This window comes from Seriola aureovittata, chromosome 12 (genome assembly GCF_021018895.1).
Source record: "Seriola aureovittata isolate HTS-2021-v1 ecotype China chromosome 12, ASM2101889v1, whole genome shotgun sequence".
In the NCBI taxonomy this organism is placed as follows: domain Eukaryota; kingdom Metazoa; phylum Chordata; class Actinopteri; order Carangiformes; family Carangidae; genus Seriola; species Seriola aureovittata.
In genome coordinates, this window is record NC_079375.1 from 8,195,251 (window position 1) to 8,221,346 (window position 26,096).

The 26,096-nt window shown below is 40.7% G+C and overlaps 1 protein-coding gene across 9 annotated transcripts in view; it reads right to left on the reverse strand.

The window, feature by feature from the left end:
- The window catches only part of LOC130179264 (receptor-type tyrosine-protein phosphatase mu-like), a 149,780-nt gene that overhangs the window by 101,962 nt on the left and 21,722 nt on the right, over positions 1 to 26,096 (reverse strand). For all 9 annotated transcript variants that reach the window (XM_056392138.1, XM_056392145.1, XM_056392144.1 and 6 more), the window contains exons 2-3: positions 12,492 to 12,614; positions 489 to 763 (exon numbers count right to left, since the gene is read on the reverse strand). In XM_056392138.1, the coding sequence (XP_056248113.1) occupies positions 489 to 763; positions 12,492 to 12,614 (398 nt within the window). The remainder of the gene's footprint in view (positions 1 to 488; positions 764 to 12,491; positions 12,615 to 26,096) is intronic.

The window sequence follows — 26,096 nt, forward strand, 5'->3', positions numbered from 1 at the left end:
CTCCAGTGTGGACCAGCTCTGCCAGGCCATAATGAAATAATTCACCAAGGGATGGTCTCCCATTGGGAGGTTAAGGGGTTGCTCTGCATCAATTAACATTTGGTGGACTCGTGGAACAAGCCCAGTGAAGACTAATAGCCAGGCAAGTGTGAAATCACCTTGGCCCGGCCAGCAGTCATGTGCATTGGTAAGTGAAAATGAGTTTTCAGAATTGGAAAAAGAGAAGTGGCTCAGATGGAAGGGAGAGAGAACAGATTACCAAGGATACCGAGGTAGCCCCAGAAATCAATAATCTTAGGTGTTTTGAAAGGGCTATTGTGTGATTGTTTGGACCTCCTCAAAAAATAAATTTGTCTTGCTCCACCCACTGAACAGGCTTTAATGACTTTGGCTTAACTATAAAGGCGGCTTAGAATGAGTAACCTAGTTTTGTAATGAGACATTATGAGAAAGAGAGCCGGATTCAGCCCACATGGCATTTTGCTCACCTGGTAGAAGTTGGGCCAGTAGGTGCTGATGGCCAGCTCCACCTGTGCCCAGGAGCGAGTAGCTGGACCTGACACATTCCAAACAGGCATCCCCATGGGACTGTTGTTCTCTTTGATATAGACATTTAGGTGACCTGGGTGGCTGTTGTCTCTGCCTCCTATATAGTAGTGGAAGATAACGCAGTGAGTGTCGTTCTCCTTCAGCTGGGGTGTCAGCAGTAAGGCTTTCTGCCCTGCAAATCGTCCTGAAGTGTTCACCATCATGAAGGCTGAACCTGCAACAGAGACAAGAGTTTTATGTCATGAGCTGAGCTGGTTTAATCCAAATGCCAGTTCAAACAGTGTCAGGTAAACCGATATTCACAGTAATCATAACATGTTCTGTGTACAACTGCACATCCAGTTACTGTATCTGGCATGATAGCTAAAAAAAAAAAAAAAACGACATATATAATGATATGCTAATATAAATGACAAAAAGTAGTTGGTAATATTATCACAAAGGAGTTGAAACATTGCTAATGAATTATTACCAGGAAGAGGTTTTAGCTAATGTTGGTCAGTTGGCTGGACGACCAGTCAAACACTTTGGTCCAGACTGAAATAAACATTTGTTCAAACACTAGCAGGCTAACATGCTATTTTACATGCAGACTGAACATACACTTGCATTGTGTGACAAGCATCAAAACACATGCACGTCACGTTTCAATGTTTTCCACATTGATGCGTAGGGATAAACCACTGCCCTACTTCTCTAAATCAAAAATCATTTCCTGGTTTGGCGTATCGTGGCCACCATAACGTGACTGCGTCTTCTGTCTGTATGGCACGGTCGATGTGTGCTTCGTGCAGTCTATTACTTGTGAGACCCACAGGGGAGAATAGCTGATGTTAATACCCGATACCCCAGGAATTTTAACCGGTTAACTGATAGTAGCAAACTATCAGAATTCTTACTGTCGGTTCACAGTTAAGAGGTTAATTATGAAACAACCCTACTTTTGGGTACAACGCTGCGTTTTTGATACCTGCATTTGATATTCATGTTGGCAGCGTTGCACTTTAGTGTGTGTTTCAAAACATCAACATCCATAAGGTAGTCTCACCTGACAAAATCATGTCATGCATCTTTAAAATAAGATACCATAGACCAATCTATAAAAACTAAAATACTGTTATTTCATAAGTTACATAAGATTTGTAAAACTTTGCAGCACATTTGGAGCAATAATGGAGGCTGCATGGTTTTATGGGTTTGTTATTGGATTTGATTCTGTTGGATGTGTTGGTTTTCGAGACAACTTGTTATTAATAGAGCAGGAAGATATCACAGACAAGAACCAGATTATTAGCCGCAATCAGGTCCTGAGGTTTAATGCTAACTAAATAAAAGCCCTAATCTTATAAGAGCAGGCAGAAAGCAGGTAAATGACTGTGCTGAGACCTTTGCTATTAGCACTGAGAATTGTAGCATGTGACCCTTAATGAGAAAATACTCTTATCATAGGACTGATTGAAACTCTCTAATCATTATCATTCATCAAAACGAGGACAGAGAAAAACTAATCCTAAAAATGCTGGATGTTTGAGTAGAGCGTGTTTTCTTTCTAAATGATAGAGAGAAGGGAAATGATGACAAATCAATAAGTTAAAATCTATTTGCCGAGCAAGCCCCATTTAGATTTTATCGCTTTGGTTCAATATTAAAGGTTAATCTAATTCTCTCCCCTCTTGCCAATGAAACACAAGTGAGAATTATTATATTGGCAAACTTTCAAGGAGACGCAGAATACATTCTATTTGTCATCATCCTATTTAACTTGGCTCGGTAATGAGATGGCACAATTCGTAACAGCATTTGAGCCACAGCCAAGAGAGAGTTTATGTTGAAATACATGTTTTTTTGGGGGTTTTTTTTAAGTGTGGTAATGATTGGGAGGCACATTTTGCTCAGAGGTGAGACAAACAACCTGTAAGCGAAAAAGCTGCACTCTCCTGCATGTGAGGCAGAGCTGAACCGCAGAGGATGCAAATCTTTGTCAATAAATTTAACATCTGGTGATTCATTCAGATGTGGCGTTAAAAAAAAAAGAAAAAAAAAAAAGAAGGGTAAATAACGGCAACTAAATCGTCAGGCTCAGTCCCCGAGCGTGTCAGCCAAACAGCCTCACAAAACCCTATTTGTTCCATCAATGACTCGAGCTTGCCCACTTGTCTTGTTGTGCTGCACTTGTAACGCTCACCAATTCCATCTGTCTCCAGCTTCAGATAACGAGTGGGGGGGTTCTGTCATGTTTACACAATGAAACAGGAGGAGAGGGAGCAAAGGAGGAGGAGGAGGAGCAGTGAGTTGTGATGACACAGAGTCAGCCTCCTCGGCTTTGTTTGTCAGGTACGATTGAGCTGTTGCTTTAATGATGTTTAGGATCATGCAAGCCTCATATCTTATAAGTGACTGTATTGTAATTTCAACTCATAATAACTCTCCAATGCATGACACAAACCAGTTATACCATGCAATCCTGTGGTGAAGGTACGCCTGGTAAGTGTGTAGGATCCTATTTTAATGTGGATCACAGGGAACACATGGAACACAGAATATGTGGAGCCAGAGAGTGTTGCTGTAGATCAAGATCAGGTCAGTTCTCACTGGTCAGGACACAAGAACTTGATTTATTTTTTTATTTTATATTATGATGATCATGGAATAAAAATGTATAAATACACTGTTAAGCAGGAAAGTGTATTGTTGACCTTGAAAACAGTAGTTGGATTGTAACTGGTCCATTTTCTGTGCCAGCTTTTTCCAAAGCTTTCAACTACATCTCATGAGCTGTGTCCAAAATGATCCGCCTGTTCCCTCAATGACAACTCCCCGTGTAAAGGACGCTCAGTAGTTTTAACTCTTGCTAATCATCATTTTCCCTCATCACTGTAACATGTAGAGCATTGCATTGTGGGATCGTTAGCAGAAAGTATTGTAAATATATAGTGGATATATTTACACGCTCAAGTCATGACTGTGTCCAAAATTACACCGTATATACTATAATGAAAAAAGTGGTGTACATGGCATGTACAGTACTTTCTGCTAACAAACCCACAATGCAATGCTCCGTATTTTATGGTTGCAAAAAGCAGAAGTGCACGACTTCATCAGCGCTGACGCTGATGATGCAAAAGGATGATGTTAAATGTCTCAGTGCTGAGTGTCTGTTACAGAGGCGGTGGTGATTTCGGACACAGCCATGATCTTTGTGGCTTCGTCAGGGGATGGGGCACGCTCAGTTGTCATGGAGATATCTCCGTTGTCATCACGTGACCTGAGGTGCGGAACTTCGGAATTTACGGAGCTGTCTCCATGACAACATTCCTTCGCAGTCGCATGATGACAACTGAGATGTCGCCGTGACAACCGAGCAAACTCCATCCACTATGGGAAGACTGTGGGATGCAGCTAAAAGGTCCTGAAAAAAATATAGTATACACTATTTAATTGAACAGATTTGAGTCACATATAGTTTATATGTTTCGCTTTTTGTGTGTTTCCACTTGTATGTTTGTGATTTCACTGGAAGTACAGGAGCTTTAATGTTTGAGTGTGTCATACAAAGACATTAATAATATCTCCCTGTGTTTACTGTAATAACAGGCACCTTTTCAAGTTGTGATTAGCTATTTATGACTGTGGTTTTTCTGTGTTACAGATTTTCCTGCACAGCATGATCACTCTGTTATGATCCACCATTGTGAGCAGCACACTGCTGTTCGCTCTGTGCTTTTTAATGTATTATTCACCTTTAGTTTGTCTGTGATTCATGTGCTGGGGCTAATTATTTCTGAGGCTATGCAGGAAGTTGTGTAACGTACATGTAGAAGGGCAGGAGATGAGTCAACTTTGAGACACTTGTTTGTCCAACCTCAATCAGGTGCTTCTATATGAGGGCTCCGAGGTCTCTTTAATAACATTCAGCCATCTGCTCAGGTGCCCAGAACTGTTTTGTTTTTTCCCCTTGAAACATCAGCAACCCTTGGTGTGATGCGAACCAGCACTAATAATCAGTTGATGAATTGTTCAGTTGTGGTGATGTTACAAAGACTAAGATGCCGGCACCACTGCTTTTCTCTATGATTAAAACAGGCGGATTACTATTCATTTCAAACAGCCACCTTGTGACAGTGTTGCACAGGAGATTTATGCACAGCACTGCTCTTTGTTGGTAATTAGAGATGAAAATATCAGATCCCTCAAGCAGCATTTGTATTGTTTTTATTTTTTACTACCATGTTAATGAAATAGTAATAAAACAATAGGTACCTTTGGTGTGTAGTCACTTCTTGTTTAATAAAGCTGAATACAGTGGCTGTATAATACAGAAATCCATGTAAATATTGGAGCATTTCTTCCTGACTCTCAGACAGGCTGCAGAACTGTGGCGATGAGGCTGTGAAATTCTTGTCACCGAATTTGAAGCCTGCAAATCGTCTTGATTTGGGTCAGTGAACCCAAACACAACAAGGGGGAAAAGTCTCTCCTTTCCTCATTATTGACCACCATAAAAAATAAGAATACAGCATTTCAAGTGACAGTGTGACGCCTCATCGTGCTGCTATTGTCACTGTCTAACAAAAGATGACAGGAGAACAGTGATTGTCATTCAGTTTCTATGCTCTCCGAGCCTAATGACCACATACTGTGCAGGACCTGCTGCACCATGACAAACTAATTAGCCAGCGAGACTAAGAGCAAATTATAATGACACTGTGTTAGTGCTGTGCTAATGTGCTAGTGATGCACAAGGGTTTTTTTTCTCTCCATTTCTCTGCCTCTTTCTCTATCTCTTGTGCCTAAACAATGGTGCGTTCAAGACCAATTAAAAATAGAGAGCTCTCAGCACACTCAAGGCCTGTCTCTGCAACTCCGCAAAGGCCAGGGCTCTAAGGTATTCAGAGGAACAGATTTATTATTATTTCAATGTAGGCCAACTTCACCTTAAATTACGATGATGGCTGTAGATGTAGAACATGGAAAAATGAATTAGTAAAAAGATGAAATGTTCCTGTTGCAGTTGTTATGTACACTCAAGTTGTTGTTCATTATCCTGAAATATTTTAGACATTAACAAGGACACTGCGAATGAATAACAGCTGCTGCTGCACAACAAACATAAAACATACATTTATTATCAGACCATTTGTTGGCAGAGGCCACAATTCAAAAAACAGTTCACATTTGGTTGTGGCCACAAAACTCTTGCGCCAGTTTCTGGAAATTTCTGTCATTAGTCGAGCGTCTTATTTCAATTAGAGGAGAACTCCTCCGATTTCACACACACATTGTCTGTTTACAGGTTTTGAGGATTACTACTGCACACTGATCTGGGTGTGTACAGTTGAGAAGGAGTGAGATTACCTCTCACCTCTTGTAACCTGTGCCTCATCTCTCCTACATTAGCTGTTACTAGCAAAATACATCTGAACGTGTGACTGAACTGTCAGCCGTCAAACTGCATTGTGGATCATGCAGGCACTCGGTTAATATCAAAAGATGATATCTCTGGTTCTGCTGCATCGGTTTTGATACTTGTTATTGGGCTGCAATGCTAAACTGGTGGAGTTCTCTTAAGAAACAACATCCAAATTTTACTAATCAGCTGCATAAATCCCACCAAATGAATGCAGTATTTTCTCTCAAAGTCTAGGACAGATGAATATCTAGTCAGCATCAATCTAACAAGTGCTTTCCTACCAGGATGAAGTCTCTTCTAGCAAGTGCAAAACCCACAAATGTTCAGGTTCAGCTGGACATTAAGTAATCCAAAATAACAGCCTTAGTGGTTTAACGGTATTATGAGCCATTGAGAGAGAACCATGGGCGTACTGCAGGGGAAGGCTTCCATCAGGTTAATCCTCTACCCTGTCAGGTCGCTCACACTGGCAGAGCAGCTGGGAGTTGGTCACAGCTTGTGTCAGTCCATATGGGAAGAAAAGTCCCTTCAGACAAGACAAGAAGCTGGTGACAAACTGGTAATGACTAAAAGAACTAAACGCTTTAATTTCATGGTTTTTTAGCACCTAATCATTCAATAAAATAACTTTTCGTTTGGCCACCAGAACCCTGGTCTTTTTGTTGAAGCAATGGGTCTTGTACATTAAAGCCTATTTATCTGAGAATAACTACTCTGACATTATCCTGAGGAAACAGGCAAAGGGTAATGACTGTAATCCTTTCAAAGACTAACAAAGTCTTTTACGAAACAATCAAACTCAATTTAGAAATGACAGCTTTTCAGGATTACAGCAATGTGACAGGACCACATTCTAATTTTATCATTCTCTGCCCATGTCTTTAGAGGCAGTCTTTTCCTTTTCTGTTTTTACAGTCATTGTAGAAAGCAGGAGGAGGTTCAGGGTTGGTGGAGAGGCAGACAGAGACCTGAGACAAATGTCAGATGAATCCCATTAACCCCTTTCTGTCGAAATCATACTTCCTGCTTTGACTGTAGGAATGGAGAAACTCTGAAGACACTACTCAAAAGGTTAACCAGATTCCAATGATTGAATCTGATTTTCCTTAAAAAGGCATATGGATCCACAAAAACACCAAAGTAACCAAAGAAAGTGCACTGCACAGTGGAGAGACAAAGCAAAAATAACCTGAGTTTAGGAAGTGCCTACATTTACATATTTGTATATATCAGTTATTTTTCTTAAAAAGAGACGAAAGTCTATTTAATGGAGATACAGTCTGATATAATTTAGTTCACACACATGGGGTACTGTCTAATCCTAAGCATCAAAGTCTATAGGGGTTAAGGTATTTAGATTAATTATGAGTTGAGTGATGGTCTGAGCAGAGGATATAATTTGCAATAATGACTAGCGCTCATTATTTCTCCTCCATTCAGGTCCTGAACTCTGTGAAAATCATTATGTGGGGGAAATCAGAATGAAGGGGCGCTCTTTAAACCCAAACCCTCAAGGTCTCATTTGCTAATAAAATTCACAGAGGTCACCGCCGCAGAAAAGCACGACGGCTGCTTCGGAAATGTCAATGAAGACAGGGCTATTCTCACTGTCTGCCACCAATCAAAAATGCTCTCGCTGTGAGGGTTAGGCTGTTAATGTGAACATCCGTGGCCTCCACTCAATTTTCCAGAACTTTCCCAGTGTCCTTTGAAACATGAAAGGGGCCTGATAAAATAACACTGAATAAGTTTGGGCTCTCCATATGAAGGACCTGGCAGGTTTTCTTTGACAGTGTCAAATGGATTCACCTGAAACCATCCATCATGCGCAACACGTTTCAGCCCCGTCATTTTCATCAGGTGGAACAACTGACCCTTATTACGTTCCCTGGCAGCATCCTTTGTTGCTGCATGTCAATCAACGGCAATTCTTAATGGCTTAATATGTCATCTTAATATGCAGTACGCACTGGTGGCGCTCCACTGCAATAAATGGGTCATATAATGGCCCATTTGCCTGATACAAACCCATTACACAACACAGAGTTTTCTCGTGAGTCACCTAGCTGCATCGTTAGCCTTAATTGCACATACCATGCACACTAATGGAAAAAGATACAGTATACAAATATGTCCTCCATCATGACAGGACAATGTGCTGTCATAATCCTGTTTATAGTAATGGGTACAATCCTGTTTAGTCGGACCATGGCACACTTTTTAAGCCCACAAACATGCTAAATTGAAAATCACAGTCCGTCAACCCCCAGGAATTAATTCACGAATTGATCAGACATTGTAATTTGCTGTTCCGTTTCGTCGCCTAATCATATAATGGGGTTTCTCCTTAACCCCACAACCTTGCCATCGCTGCGCAAGGTGTTATTTTCACACAAAGTTGTGAATGGCCCAAAAGCAATTAGCTTATTTTCACAACACGACGCCCCCCCCCCCCCTCTTCAACAGCAAATCTCATCTTTTGCTGATGTGATTTAAATTCTGATTAAATTTCTCACGTCCTTCAGTCAGTGGGTGCTCTCTCCTCTCGAGTGGCTAAAGCCATCTCCTCTTTCATTTGAACGGCTCATACGGCGCCGTAAACAACGCTGGTTTGTCCAGGTGCGGCGGAGGAGCTTTGTCAATTCATTACCTCCCGATTGAAATGGTCAAAAAGGTGAACAGTTTGCCTTTTAAAATGATCCATCTTATCCATATGCAGCAGCCGCCCTCTAAGAAAGGCACTCGCCTTGGGTTCACGAGTGAGGTGCATTTGCATGAACGAATTACGAGCCTGACAAGAAAGAGAGAGAAAGAGAGAAGATCACCGTTACCGTACGTAAGAACCTCATTCTGCCAGTCCTTCACTATTGTTTAGGTGTCATTATCGACCAAGGGCGCGCTATCAAAACAAAAGACCCTGTGCAACAGTGAGACAAAAACATTCAATTTCTCTCCTGCAACATATTTAGAGCAGACATTAAGAATAAAACAATAAGTAATTTACCCTGAGCTGCACTTGCCATTGTGCCTGGCATAATACAAAAAAAACCCTAATTAATCTCAGTTAGAGGACCTTCTTTCTCCACCTACTCTTGCCATTATTCCCCAGAACAACTCTCAAGGGAGAGTCAGGGAGCAGCAGCCTCCTGCTGGCAACATCCATGACACTATCAGAGACGAGGCAGCCTCTGCACCAGCTGGGGCGCACTAAAAACAGCTTCCTTCTTAATGGCAAGTGGACAACCCCACCCCACGGCAGCACCACACTGCAAACTTCAACCGCACAGTCAGCTTCATCCATTCTTCTGCTGCACCACTTTGGGGAACTCATAACAACGGAGAAAAGGGTGGAAACTACAGAATTTTTTTACGACATGATATAAAATGTCTTTGACTCAAGTGTGGTAATTTTCTCATCAAATAATATGCAATCAAAGCCAACATCCTATTCTGACAGAAGTGCGTCCAGCTCCATTCTCCAAGGCAGAGTGAGTGTTGCCTTGGCTGAGATGGTTCTATTATCAATGCCCAGGACAGATGAGGCTCGTTGGTAATAACAGGACTGATAGTGACAGTTCAGCCGGGGGTTTCTCCAGTTGGCTTCGGGGAGGGAACACACCGGGGAGTGCCCAAGCAGACATGCAGAGCCTCAGAACTGGGCTGAGCCTCCCTAAAGGAGCCAAAGCATGCAATCAGAGCCGCGCAGAGGCATAAACACGGCTACTCTCTGTCCAGACGTAGCAATTAGGCTGGGAGCGGATCATCGTAAACAACCAAAAGTTTTAGTCGCTGCTCGTCTCTTCTTCTTCTTCTTCTTCTTCTGCGACCCTCTGTTGCATTTCATTTCACTTTTCCGTTTTGGTACTCTTTTATTTACATGTTAGGATGGAATGGGGCCTGTTTGGTATTTGGTGGCAGTGTGACTTTGATACCATTTTTTTTTTACAGGCACATAACAGACAGTGAGCAGCTGAATTCAAGTCTAACCTCTAATAAAATGAAGAAATCACATTATTGCATATCGAACTTGACATTTTATTTTTAAAGACTTAATAAGGGTTTTGTTTTATCAACTTCTGACTACATGGTATGTAATTACAAATATTTTTTAGAGTTTTATGTTTTATATGAACATCTACTGTATGTTGGACAATTGTGCAAAACCCTGCTTGCTATCTGCAATATGGTTATGGTTGGGAAAGACTGTGATTGTGGCAATAAACTACGGGCGAGGTACGGTTAGGGTTCGGTAACTAGAACACCGGGCTAAGGTTAAGGAAAGATCGTGGTTATGGTTGATAAAAAGCCAATTACAGAAATGAAAGAAAAGTCAGACGTGTTGCACACCCTTATTTTCCTCTTTGCTACATGCAGAGCACATTACTGCTGGCATTGGCGATGAATGCAGGCAGTGGATGTAAAACATAAGGTATAGAATTGTCCAATATAGACCTAATTCTTAGAGATTGTGGGCTGGGAATCCCCCCCCCCCCCCCCCCATTTACTGTGAAAACACAACCAGGTTTTATTCATCATTTAACCTTCATTCACATTGACATTAAGAGCACTCATAGTGTATTTGGACAGAAACTGTCTGCAACCAATTTTAGGTTTGAGGTAATAAAACCTTCAGCTTGGAGCCTGCTTCTATTCCATTTCCATCCCGGTGCACCAGGTAGGATAACAATCTGTTGTGTGAGTATGATAAGGTCGTTTTGTGAAGATTCATAAGTACAGGTTGAGAGTGAGACAGCAATCAAAGGTGTGATAGCTTTTTTCCACCAGTGTGGCTTTCACCTAAATGCATTTCTACCCATCAACCCCCTCTCCAGTAGCCCTAAAACAATTTCAGCCGTCAAGCACTCTACATTTCACATCCCCTTTCAATGCGGTCAAAGAGGAGAGATTACAATTTCGCGTGGCAGGTTGAGTGCTCACGTTGCGAAATGGAGAAAGAGCTGCAACCTGTTAATTACGCACAATTCAAGATGCACAGGTAGAAAACAAGCCTTTCTGAAGTGTACTCAGACTAGGAAGCACAATCAGGGACGCCTCTTAACCAGACATGGGTTTTTAATCAGAAATGTTAAATTTAGAACATGTGCGACGTGTTAATTTGTAGGTCAAGGCTTTTCCAGATTTCGCTGTAACCTTTGCCCAGCCTCTATGTGTCCCAACATTAATCAATTGCGATGGAAAAAGTAGACACTTCCCCCTCCGTGGAAAGTAATTTCTCCGGGGCGGTTCACCACACATCATCCTGATGTTCACACAAACAGGTCTGGGCATTGGCTGCTTAAAATTAGTGAGGGCCTGCTAATTAATTCCCCCTCTGTCACTGGGGGGGCCCAGTGCAATCTATCTGTGATGCAGCCTTTGTGAGATTAGGCGTCAGATAGGGGAGGAAAACAATATCCATTAGTTTGCAACCCTACCTTTGTTATAACATGAAAAGAAAAAAAAAGAAAAGAAAAAAAGAAACGTCATTCCATTAGTCTAATACCTTAGGTGCCTTCTGCTCAGTGGTGGCAATATCTCTGCATTTCAAATGAAATGAAAAGCGATCAATGGAACATTAAAGAGACAAATTGTGTGCGACAGACACAAAATGCAGGGAAAGCATTTTAATGAATTTCAATATGTGGCTGATGGAAAGACTTCTTTAATTAAAATGGATCTGAGATTTTGATATCGAATGTTGCTTTTGTTGTTTGAGTTTCAGTTCTTGTGAAACATCCTGGAAAGAAGTTGCATCAAAACAAAAGAGAAGAAAATAGTGTTTGAGCTCCAGAGAAGTATGTAGAAATATTGTTTTGCCTTTAAAGTTTATCTTTACAAGATGAAATAGTCATGCATGAACATATAAACTGGAATCCATATTTATTACTCTCTAAAACTAACGTTGCTTACATGGAGCCTTACAGTATATTCCAATTATAGTCAGATTAATAGCTTAAATAGAAAAATGTCCCATGTAAACACCTACATCAGCAGACTGAACTGGCCATTCAGAGATTAATTTCATTCCATGGAAAAACCATAGCAGATAAAAATCTGTCATGTAAATGCTCTGTCAAATTAGTTGCATGTTTGGAATATCTATAATCGCTGTGTGTATCATGGTGGATGTCATGGGTGACTCATCTTCTCTCATCTACTTTGTTCTGATGTGTTTTTCAAATGTCCCCTTTATTCATTTATTTATTTAGAGCAATGTTAATTTGACCTGAAATAAATTAGCGCATGCAAAATGGAGCCGTGCTGTATGAACTCGAAATTAGAAAGTTTGGAAGTGTCCGCTATTTATCTGATATATTTGTCTTGACCGGATTGAAAACCATTTTGAAGAGTGGGTTCTTCCTATTTAGAAAAACATTCCTGTGTGTAAAAAGAATCTTTGTTCAGGGGAGAATATGGCTTCTTACACAAAACAGACCGTGTCAAAGGTGCACACTACTGCAACAATGTACTCTCTGTATGGGGATAGAATCATCACTTCTCCTCTTCACTGAGCCAGTGTCACCGTCCTTACCTGAGGGCAGCCATGGATCTGATGAAGGTTTCTCTCTAGTATTGCCCTGCTCCCAGTCAAGGTCATCGTCTCTGCCTTGGCTGTACCCACATGCTGCCAGCGGCTTCTCAAAGTTACAATCGCCTGCGACAAAAGGAAGAAATTTATATGGTTATACAGTTTTTCCATTAACTTGCTGCTCAAATGAATGAATAAATTAAATTCTCCTCTTTTTTTTTTTTTCCAGCGGTATTCATAATGCAATATGCCAGACAATGAGATGCATTTAAGTGAGACAGAGTGAAGGATTACTGTAGTAGGCGAGGCACAACATACATTACCATCATTAGCAACACGGCAGTCCAATTTTACAATGACAAGTATGAAGTGTCCAAACTCCATCATCGTTAAGCATTATGTTCCCAAACTGCACCACCATCAGGGATAAACTGATTTATTTTCCTTTGCGGCCACAGAACTTTGCTGTTCATGCGCCCTTACTCCACAGAGCCACTCTAATCCTTTTTACAAGCTGCTTGCAAAATGACAGCAAGCAACCATTAAGGCCAGACTTCAACCAGGCTTGGCGTGTGATCGATTAATACAAATACCCCTTTATTCCTCGCACCTTAAAGGCCACACAGAGAATGTGAGAGTTGAGCTTTTTTTTCCCCCCAAAGTGCTTTTCAGTCCACTCATAAATCTACAAAAAAGGCATGTCAAAACAATATGTGGCTAGAAAGGAGTCCATACAAAGAAAATAAATGTAAAATGTAAAGGTCGCTTTTACACTGTGGGAGGTCGTTTTCAGAGAAGTCAGGGGACTTAGAGAAGAAATGGACAAAATGATACAAAGCATCAAATACATGATTACATGATTTTTTTTGATAACAGATGTGCAGCAATATTGCCCTGCTCCGCACCAGAAAATGAATCCAAGTAGTGAATCTGAAAATGTTTGCTTGCACATTGCTAATAAATTTCTAAACACAGATGACATACAAATTTTATTGCCTCTGGGAATGTCCTTTGAGCCAGAATCTGTGCCAGGCCAAAACCAATATCTCATCTCTTACAAGCTCCCTCTGACATTCTGCTGCATAAAGGCTACGAGCTGGGGTTTTTGTTTTCCCATTTATCTCTCTGGTGACATTTACAGTACAAGTGCAAATGAGTGGCCAAACGAGGAGAACACAGGATAATTAATATCCAGCTCCATAGGGCAGCTGCTAATGATATATTTGTTGCTTTGTCTGTTTTTCGAGGGGGTGGACATAGAAAAGGGAGTGATTGCCAAAGTATCACAGGTAAAGAGGTTGAGGAACTGTTGAGAGCTTGTACTGAAATTCATTGCCTCCTATGGCTAACACGTCACCATAGCAACTTGTTAGCAGTTAACTGTACCTGTGTGTCAGTATGGCTAAGCTAAGTGTGAAACACCACAGAGAAGCTAACAAGTGACAGAGCCAAAAATAAGGAACAAATAGATACATATAATTCTCAAGAGTGAGCACATCAACCATAATAACTGACTTAAAATTAACAAACGGACACAAAGAGTTCAAATAGCTCTGTTTAAGCTAATGCTAATGTGTTAACCAGAACAAAGTAAAAGCTCACTGCAGTGAGTTTGTTTTGGATTATGACCACCAACACTAAATGGTTGTGCACAAACTAAGCTAATATGTGTTGAGGTTACACTCAGCATGCTAGCAATAATTTGAAAAACATTTGAAACTTATTAGCACACAATGGACCGTTGTCACAGGAGAAAAAGCACAGCTATAAACTATGAAATTAATGAAGGCTGTCATGGTTTCCTGGGAAAATTCAATAGAATAGAGCCATCATTAATGTTATTAGTAAAACCTGTGCTTTTGCCACTAAGACAAGTCAAAATGTCTGCCATGGTTGATGATCATATATCTATCAATTCGCTGTCACTGGAGTGCTATTATGATTTATTATATTATTATTTCAAGTAGCTCTTATCCATTTGCTACTTCTTGAGGCAGTTTCTTGAAGCTAAAATCATTTACAAAATCACTGAGAAAAACTTCAATTTTATTAGATTTTCTTATCCTTTTTCTTATCCTAATCTTTTTTTATTTAAACTTTATCTCTAATGATTTGTCTTTGTCTTCTCTTTATAGTTATTTTATGTCTTTTAACTGAGCTTAATGACTTTCAAACAAGAAATAGAAGGAAACGCTTTTTGATATTACTGGTTGTTTTCAGTGGTGGAAAGTGCGTGCATCTACTCAAGTACCGTTAAGTACAGTTTTGAGGTACTTAGAACTTTACGCGAGTAATTTATCTTAATTCTACTTTATACTTCTACTCTACTACATCTATATTCACAGTTTTAGTTATTAGCTACTTTTTCAGATTCAGATTATTAATACAAAATTCAATAAAAAATAAATAAATGTATTTCATTGTAGCGTTACCACTTCGATCCAAGTAACTGATCTGAGCACTTTTTCCTACCACTGTTAAGTTACTGGTTGGTACAGTATGAAGATATTGTTTTAATTTACATCTTGATATTCAGAACCAACATATACAGAACATTTAATCGTTTACATTTGTGAATGTAAAATAAAGATTCTTATATGTGAAAATGTGATTTATCTCTAGAAATGTACCTCCATATAAGATAGTTTTTCCCTCCAAGCTATAACGCTGAGCTCATTTGCATTTTTTAACAGCTGTCAACTGCCATCGTATAATTGGGAACAAGTTCTGTGGAGGAAGCTAAACAATGGATCCACCCACTGCATAACAGCATAATACACAGCCTGTACAACCTGTAATGTTAATTCTTGATTAATTGCAAAGCAGCAGTAACAGGTGGCCTAAAACTTACTTCCAGGACTAACTGAATTAACACCAACATGGCCTTTAAGCAAGACTCTTACCCCCAACTGTTCAGTTGGAGCAGTTCAGTGGACACCAGTAGGATACAGTCCTCTACCTCCCTGGAGTGACTGTGAAACTATAGGCACATGAAGGCGGTGCTGAAAAAGAGCTTGTACTTCATGCTCAGTCAGCTTCCTCTCTACATAAATAAAAATCTCTGTGTTGCCAAGGTGTAACTTGGGGAACATTAACATGAGTCTTTGGCTGCAGCGTCACAGGGACTGGCTCCATTCCATCAATATTTTGACTCAATAGTTCCAAGATCCTTCGCCCCGTGCCGCCCACCTTCCTCTCACAGCGTGGTGGAGCTCAAACAAACCCAAAGAAGTGGCTTTTATTGGTGTTTGATATTCAAATCGATGGAGGAGCGAAATGGATTCTGACTCAGTGGGTGATGGGAGAATTTCAAATGCTGAAGAAAAAAGCCATCCGAAAGAATATGCATAAAGCAGAGCCCATTTCTTGTTTAATTTTCAGAGGTATAATTCTTTATTTTATGTCAACTCTGTGTTCAATAATAAATCAGGAAAATGAGAGGGGTGAGGTCTCAATTTGAAACTTCATCCCTTCAAAGACATCATTAACAGATCTGCTCTATTAATGATTCTCTTGTTGCTGAGTTAATTTGAATAAAAAAGACATTAAGAAGAAACACTTAGGTTTCAGTTGCATACATTTTCAGATGGAGTCAGTGAGAGATTAACAAAAAATACATTAGAAATATTACACATATAACAAATATGTTGCTTTGAAGGAGTTTTATTTGCTCATCCCAAAACAACAGTCTGACTTTTTAGTCATATGTAATGCTAGAAATCGATACAAGGACAATTAAAAGACGTTTAATTTAGCGGGGTGATAAAAAGAATCCAATACTAAATAAGAATGTATAGCGACCATTAAAACAGGGTAACGTGGTGTGAACAAGCAATAAATCAATTTGCATTGCTTTGATTGGTACACAAGACTCTTGGTATCAGATTCCAGTATTGAGGAATTCTCCAATAATGCCTACATCTTGTTATTGATCTGCTATAGACCTGTTTTGCACTGAGGTAAACATTCGAGCATCTTGTTCTAGAGAAATAACATGGCATCGTTAGCTTTCTCAAATGTGTGACTTCACAAGAGTGTATCACCAATCACATGTTGCATGCCATCAATACAAACTGCTGCTTCTGTGTCAAGAGACTGTACACATGCATGCAGATGAACGCATCAATCAATAGCATCATAATAGTCCTTCTCTCTGTAGGAGGTTTATATCGCTGCCAGTGTGTGGCACAACCCCCATATAATCAGCTCCGACAGCTGCTGAAATAGATATCCCAACGAGAGGCTGCCAACTCTCTGAAGGAGATTTAACTTTCAATAAAAGCTGCTATGAGGTGTGGGTAGTCTGGGAGTACAGATGAATGTGCTCCACCCTGTCAACATTCCCCTTTCAAGAGAAGCAGGCAGCTTTAGCTAAAAAGGTGGCCCCAGATATGTCATGAAACAATTTATTCCTGAGTGAGAACACACAATACTCTTTATATTCTCACGCAGAGTGCATTTCAAAGAAATCTATCCATCTTTTCCTGGACTGAGCCAGAGGCCAGAATCAATACCTCAACCCCTCAATGCTGGAGCCAATTTCTCCTAAAGATTTTCAAGTCAGACTTAAAAGGCCCTTTGTTATTGCACCTGTAACAAAAGTAAACTTTCAGCATTAAAAGCTGTGTGCGTAGAAGTTTGGTTACTGTAGTGCCGTGCACTCTCCCTGGATGCTAGTGAATGAGTGTGTGTGTGTGTGTGTGTGTTGGGGGGGGGGGGGGGGGGTCTGAACATGTTCAAAACACAGCTATTTGTTTCTTTACTTCTGAAGATTGCTTTCCTAATTTTGCTGTCTTTATTTTATAAGCTTTAAAAGAAAATATGGTTCTTTAACATCAAAGATGTCAAAGAGATGCTGATCTGACACCAACAGTTGTTTCACTTCCTTGAATGATTTTTTTTTACACTTTCTACACACTTTCTTGCAGAGAGTTAGATGAAAAGACCCATTCAACGATGCCACCCTCACATCTTGTCCATTCAATATGAAGCTTGTGCCAGCAGCCGGTTAGCTTAGCTTAGCATGAAGACTGGAAAAGGGGCTAACATGTACCCTGGCTCATTCTCAAGGTAAGAGAATCCACGTATCACATAATCCAAATAACACATTAGTTATATCTTGTTTGTTTAGAGGAAGCTAATTTAAAAAAAAATGTTTAAATGTTCCTTTAATCTTTGTTTTCTTTTTGTTGTTTTTTTTGACATGACATAATGCAGAGAAAGAAGGCCAGAAAGTTTCTAGGCAGACGATGAACTCACGACTTTGGAAGTACAGAACGTGTTTGGCACCTACCCAACAAGAGCACCTGTTCAACAGATACAGGCTCCGACATAATTACTGGTCATTTTCTACCCAGTAATTTTGAGAGTTACAGATGACATATTACAAAGCAAGCAGATGAACAGCAGTACCATTAGTGCAGTGTGTACTGCAGCTTCTGTGGCATCAGACAGAATATCCTCCCAGGGAGGAAACTGAGCCCTTTTCCAGCATCACCGCTGCTTCAGTCCCAGCGGCAGATATCATTGCTGCAAGACCTCCTTAGCCACTCTGCCAATTCTGCAATTACCAGCCATCCAACCTGTTCTGTCTGGCTAGGAAATCGCAGGTCTGCTCTTCGCCCCAATCTGCCTCCACGTCTGCACTTGTTTTAACAAACATCTTGTCTGCCGGTGTCCCCGCAGACTGAAACCACAAGGCAATCTTGGGTAATTTAAAACCAATGTCGACTATCTCCCTCCACCACGGCCAGTTTAGAGCTTCAGAATCCTGCAGCTAAGCCCCTTAGGGACTGATAGGCCTTTTCACTCTGGCCCTATTTCACTTATCTATTGGCAGCTCCTGCCAAGTCCTATCTCTGTACTGAATTGCATGTATATATACTATCTGTTTGGGGACTTTGAACTGTGGGAAGGGATTTAGACAATCAATCTCAATATCATTATCAATCACGTCTTGCTGTTCACCACATTGATTCGAGGCGAAATAAAGAAGTTGGAGTGGAGATTTCCACTGATAATCTGCCTGGCTGAGCCATGCACTTGTCAGCAATGTTTGGCAAAACAAAACCGACAAACCACATCTAGCGTAACAGAATAAAATCAGGGCACAAAAATAGAACGGCACATTTTTTAAGTGAAGACGGTGGAATATGGCTGATGATGTATGAAGCTATGAATATTTTGTTTTTTAAATACCGTGCACAAATTCATTATTTAAAAAACCCTTTGGCACTATGTTTAGTTCAAAACCACCTCATTATAACATCCTCTTTCCCGTTCCAGGGCATTTCTTTTTTTTTGTCTTGTCAGCCAAATATCAACTTGATGAATGTGCTTTACATCAGGAGTACAACATAGTTTCTGATCAAATCCACCCTTGTGAACGGTTAGATGTACATCGAACATGACAGGCAGCCTTCTCCTTAGATATGCAAAATTTTGACAGATGATTTTCAAGCTCTGTATGCCAGCGCAGAGCTTGACGTTCTCTTCCAGCGTGCCTGTCAAGAACTTCCAGTAAATGACTTCAAATCCATCTCCATTCTGTATAACCTGCCAGGCACCAATTAAGATGAATATGGAATGTAACTCAGAGACATGGAAGATCCTTATTGTCATTTTTCTCTAAGTAATAAAAATGAGGTCTACAGGTTTGCCTGCACAGAAGCATCCTGCTGTTACGTACATCATTATCATTATTATGTAGATTTTTCATTTTGAAAAACAGAATTTTTCTGTGATTATAAGGTCAAATTGTATAAAAGCTCATTTAAGCACAAAAAAAAGAAGAAAAAAAAAAAAAGAAAGAACAGGAGAGCTCCCAAATGCTAAAGATCAGATTTAATCAATTTTGGTGTTCAGTTTGCAGAGCGGTGGCTCATGCGTATCCCGACTCCGACTTGACAGCAACAAGCCTGGTTAACAATGGCTTTTCCTCCTATTGTTCCCAGCATCCTCATTCTTGTCTCAATCCACAGAGAGAGAGCTGCAGTCTGTCTCTCAGTGTCGTCTTCCTCCAGAGTGAGAGGGAGAAAATGAGGCTGTTTCCTATTCAGCTTAGTGCCCGTTGATACACTGAATGGCAGGGGGAAATAGGCTGTTTGGCTTCCCATTTTCCTGCCTCCACCCCACCCCACCCCACCGCATGATATGGTGACTGAGCATAAAAGGCGTTTATTAACAATCACTGTTTATTTGTTGCGCAAGTTAAAAACTGCACCGAGGAGAGGATGAGTTTTGATCAGTGAAGTGAGGAAAAGCGGTGAAAAAATGCTGAGGCTTCCCTTGTCAAATATCCTAAATGAAAAACAAAGAAATGTCCCGCATGTGTCTGAACGCCCCTGCTTTTGTTGATTTGTATCCTGTGTTGCAGAATCAACTCCTGAAGATGGTTCAAAGGTGAATCAACCCTCTGCGTTGATTCACAGCATAGCTCAATACTGCTGGACGGTAAAATTAAAACTTCCTCCAGCTCGGTTTTTACATCTGATCCAGGTGTGATGGGCCACTGGCCTGAGCTTCAATCGATGCAAGACAGTATAAGACAGGAGAAAACTCCCTGGTTTCCTGTGGAAAAATACACCCAGACCTGGACAGGGAAGAGAAAAAGGAATAAGGGGCCCAGCCTAAAACCCCCTTGGCTCACTCCAACAGAAAACAACATCCCTATCCCACAGTGGATGACCCTTCAGACTGAACCACTTCAATCCTCTCAAAATCTGCTAAATCAACAAACCTTTGAATTCCGCCTGAAGAGTGAAACAAAGAAGGGATGAAATGCTAATGTCAGTATCAGTAGCTTTACCCCTCTGAGTTTCCCAGAGTCTAATTTGTCAAACATGCAAGTAACAATGCCAGAAATTAGCCCAAAGGGAGATTTCCTCCAGAGGAGAGAATGATTATGTTTGATCAGAGAATAAACAAGAACATTAACATGCTTTGTTGGTTTTCCAGAACTGGAACAAATGCTTATTTTTACGTGTGGAGGAGGGAATAATTCAAGGTTGAATGTCAAAGAATTAGGAGATCGCTAAAGCTAATTAGAAAATGTAGAAGACTAGAAGAAAGGTTGAATCAATCCCTCTTGAGAAGGAGAGAAAATCTAGGCCACAAGGCGACGCTTGCGCATTCAGGCAGAATTATCAGCTTGATGAAATATCATTACTTTGCTTTTGGTGTCATGACATATCGTCAATCACACATGCAGCGCGTTTAATCCCTTGCCCCACACACACACACACACACACACACACACACACACACACACACACACACAAACACACACAGCCGCAGACCAGCTTGGCGAGTCTGACCAACACGTGGACCGCCGGAGCGAAGGTGGAGGGTGGAATCGGAGCACAGGTGAAAGGTTACCGTGCGGATCTGAGCGTCGCCTAGGCAGGTGCGGCTGAAGAGATTTCAATCCCAGTGGGAGCTTTTTCAAAGTGCCGTCTTAGGGTCTTCACCTGCGCACTTCAAACATATTCAGACCCTTTGTTTCTCTGCTGAAGCCCCATAAATCTGCTACCTAAAAGAAAAACCCCGTGGCCAGGCTTAATCCTCCTGGGTCGGGGAGTCTGTGTTGGAAAGCTTGAGGCATATGAGGGCCACTTTCAAATTTACTGCGCGTGCTCTTGTTGTGCTTGACAACAGGAGAGTCTGCAGACTGGTCAGTGAGTGTCTCAAAATAAGTGGGAGGGACCTCGTCTTCCTGTGTTTAACTACAGCCTCAGCTCTTCACAGCCATGACATTTTAAAACAATGCAGATAACTGCTCCAATAAAGATCACCAACAGCATTTATCATGACATTTCTCTCTTTAGTAAAGCAGCTAACAAAATCATCCGCATGATTTTTTTTTTTCCCCCTGTAGCCTGAAGTCATTTCTGAAACCGACATTGCGGTCCATTTCCACTGTGTCAAAATGCTGCCCAGTATCACAGCTGATTGGCAGTCACACCTTCTCCGATTAGACATGCGGCATTAAGATTGTTATTACATTTCAATAAGCAGAAGTTATAGTGAATGTTAAGGTTCCCCATTGTTTGTCACTGCTGTATTTTGTTTGTTCTCTTTTCCATGCAACCGTGGTCTTGAGTCAAGAAAATATGAATCTGAATCTGACCGTTTTCCTCTCCCAGTGCAGATTCCAGATATTCCATCTGATGGTGTCAGAATATCTGCTGATTTTGAGATCTGTTAACCTAAATGTGTGAAACTCATTGGCATCCCTTTCAAGAAAGGCGACACGAGGTCAGGGATAGATAGCTGTGGCACTTGAGCTGGCAGACCACCATGAACAAATTAACGCAACGGATTCATTAAGATTCATCACAAAGGTATACAGACCGCTTAGCTTAGCTTATCATGAAGACTGGACATGAAGACGGGTGAAAAGAGCTAGCAGCTACCTAGCTCATAGCTACAGACACGACACTGGTATCCATCTTCTCATGCAACTCTCACCCACCACTTCATCTGAATTTTTAAAAGAGGATTACGGTCTGGAGATGATAGTTGCATTTTACTGATAATTCACATTGATTTTCCAGTCAATTACTGTCTATTTAAAAAATTAATTTTCCTCAGAAGGTCTTAAAAAGTATTTTCTTTTGCCTGCTGTTTGTTTGATTTATCCATCAACCCAAATGTTTGCAGATTGAAAAATGAAATGAGTAATTGATTAACAAATTATTTGGCCATTTTCTTTTGAAGGACTAATCAACTGACTAATCAAAAAGAATTCATTATTTTTAATTGATTGATCCATCCATCCATTCTGCCACTTATCCAGGTCGAGGTTGCATTCATTTAATTAATTCTATGATTAGGAATTATTGTTATATTCTGCTAGGAAGCACTATAAATGTGATATTATAATGATAAATAATTGGAGTCCATAGTTTCCCAGCGGTTTTCTTTCACACTCTGGCCACTACAATGGTGAAACAGGGATTAAATTGCATTGCAAGTGATATTATTTCAGAGAACCCTGCAGAAATCCTGATTACTCATTATCAAATAATAGTAATAATTACATTACTTACAATAGTACTACAGAAGGAAACATCAAATAGCTTAAATCAGACAAATAAATGAAAAATATTTACTCTGTATGAGTCTTTGCAGCTAACCCACTTTAATAAGATAATAATGTGCAGGTCACCTCTGTGCAGTGAGTGACAGAATACCATGAGACAAATGAGACTTTTCAGCTGGTTTGTTATCAGTTCCGACAGTAAAGTGGTATGAATAAGTCAAGGAAACAAAGGAATTCCCTGAGTCTCATTAATATTATTAATTTTTAAATCCAATTATTGTATGATGGCTCGTGACCTATTTTCTGATTTAAGTGTCCTATCAAAACCTCACACATCACCAAGTGGAGAGGAACCTTTCAGGTTTTCCGATGGTTCTCGAGCTCCTGCAGGCCTCTCCTTTGGGAGATTTTGGGTTTCCAGGCTCCACCGCCTTCTGCCGCGTCCCCTTCAGGTGAAATATTATGATCTAGCCACTGTAACATCCAGGTGAATTATCGCAGGTATTAGTGCGGAGCACACAAACTTCCAAGGCAGACCTCTCTGATCTCTCGTTACACTGCAGGTTTTTTCATTAACAGCGTGACAAACGTCCGTATAAAGTCATAGTGCAAGCACATTCTAGCCCCGCAGAGGAGGGAATTTAGCCTGGACCAGTGTGAGCAGAAGTCAGGCCAGAGTGAATGTGCAAAATAATCTGATGTAATGTAATGATAAAGAAGCTGTTTTGTTGAGTGTCAAACATGAATAGCAAAGACAGAGCTCTACACTACATATAAATGGAAAAAATGATTTCTGTTGCTCACTCCTAATCATAATCTTGCTAGCAAGGTATCCTAGACCGCTTCATACTTTATGGCTAATCTACAACCTAATCTGCAACATATTTTTGTCCTCTCCACTTTAGAGCTTCTTGAATGTTAGGATTCCCCGTCTCTCTCCAATTTATATTATGTGCTCACTCATTTGTAAACTCATTTATGAATGTCTTTGGTTGTTGGTCTGTTGGTCAGACAAAACAAGACACTCAATATGTGAGTAAGTCATCTTTTACTTTTCTCTGAAAACTGTTAGTTGCAGCCATATTTAGAATAGTGCCACACATGTACATGTATAAAATCTTCTGTGTCCACTCAAGGACACTAGCCTCATCAACTTCGAAAAGGGGAATAAACCTGTATTCCCTCTAAAGGTCACGCATATATGCAACAACACATCTGTAAATGTGCCCACACAACCACGTCAAGGCTGTGTTGAAAAGGTCAAATCAGCCTGATTCCCTGTAGGGATACTGGACTGAAAAGGGGATGTGGTAAGATGTCGTGCATATAAAGGCTGATGCTTTGAGTACCGCAATCACAAAAACTGCTTCTTGACAAGTCTTGGTCCTGGCCCATGGAAACACTTAACAGGCCGGCACTGAAGGAAAAGTCTAAAAAGGAACATGCTGTAGGCTACACACCCTAAAAACAGTCTAATGACAAGTATTCAAGTGCTAATTCATGGGACAACAGAAGCTGAAACTCTCAGTCAAGTAACAGTCAAGCAACAAATAGATTTAAAAATAGACGTAATGTGCACTTTCTTCTTCTGGGTCTGGTCAGCGCACGTGCTACTGCGTTTTCAATGATCCGTCATTTGTCAAAAGCTTTGTCAGATCAGCCAAAAAGAGCTTTGGCAAGTACGTTCAGTGACGAAGGCGACAAAGTATCTGCTTTGGAAGTGTGGAAGTCAACAGACATTTCTGTGACATTTACATTCCCTCAGTTTAATGTGGCATGGTGAACAGAGTTCTTAGTCAACATGTCATGAGCGCTGCCTGGCTCTGTGAATAACTACACTGGCGGACTCAGTATCCATAATTACATAGTGCTGTATAAGCTGCATATAGGTGAGTAGCCAAGTAGCCGAATGAAAGATGTTAGTCATCTGTCACGTCATGTTGTCTCAGCTTGAAATATCACTTGTGAAATTTAGTGAATGCAGTTATTTTTCCATAACAGCCAGTGAATCTCTCAGCAAACCGAAGCATTGTGAAACATACCAGAATAGTTTCAATAAAAACTTGTTGTGATCAACTTTTATTTGCAGTGTCTGGAGGCCAATTATTCACAAAAACAGTGACATCTGTCAATCTGTTCATCTGATCCCACAGGTCTTTCTAAAAAAAAAAAAACAAATAAATAAAATAAAGCGTCATCATCTGAATGACCACAAAGGTTGTGACACTCATGATACTCTTAACATTTTAGGAAAATGTCTGATCCAGTCAAACATCACTTTGAGATGTCTGCTCTGCTTGACCATCCCAGAGGCCTTTTCGGCCTATATTGGTTTGGCCAGAAGACCTAAATCAATCATGAAACCAGGAGAGCTGCCAAAGCGTTCTTTCACACCCCAACACTGCAGCACTCACTGCCATGTTTAGGCTATTTTGACATGGTCTCAGAAATGTCACGGACATCAACAGGGACAGCATGCAAATGCCATGGGGCGAGTGGCTGTCACGAGTTTGAGCTCGAGAAGATCGAAAAAAAAAAAGGACGAGACAGAGGAGGGTATAAAGATGATAAAGACATGATGAAATATTCAATGACACTTGGCAAAAGCAATAACAACCAGAAAAGTTTAATTTCATATGAAATCAGCAACACAGTCTCCAGTCAGGTTTTACATCAAATGCTGCTAATCCAGCATAGTGAACGAAATGATCCCTTTGAGGGAATCTCACTGTAGCACAGATCAACAAATTGAACTAAACCGCAAAACACACAAAAGTGCCTCCAGGCAATGTGAGATTAGTGAGAGAGTGGGAGAGAGAGGGAGAAGAAAGAGGGAGGGGGGAAAAGGGGAGGATAGACGGAGGATAAAGACAGGGGAAACTGGGTGGGAGTGGGGGGTGGGGGTGGGAGGGTCGCTCGATCCCACCAAAAAACCCCTAGCTTCAAGACTGCTGAGGAATCGACCACAACCACAGGGCGTCGTCTTCCATGCTAATACACCAAGAAGCACAATACGGGCACTAAACAAAAGCACAGCATCCTTCTTATTTATACATGAATATGAATATATTAGCTGGACAGCCAGAGAGATACTGTGTATATATATATAGACAGAGTGATAGAAACAGGTGACAAATTAAAAGGGAAAAACATGAATTAATGAGTGGGGGGGAAATGCAAATGCTTCCTTACAGAGCACGAGGGATCACATGAGAGTGGTTTGATGAGTTTTAAAAACAAACTGAGTCATACGCTGTGGCCTTCACAGTCACCAGATCTTGACCCAGCTAACCACCTATGGGAGATTTTGGACCAAGTAGAGTTCCTGAGATGCCTGCGAAGAAGCATTAAAGCCTCCGTTTGTGCCTCTCATGTAGTGTCAGTATTAGATTCAAGTCACAGAGGTAAGATTTTCCCCAAAAAATAATTACCTGACAATTTTTGAAAATACGGGAAAATTCAGCTGCTTATTTCTGTGACTGGAGAGTAATGATAATCCATGAGAGACCCAAACTGGGGCCGGGCCCAACATCTTACTAAGACACTTCATGTTGGTTTTTCCTTCA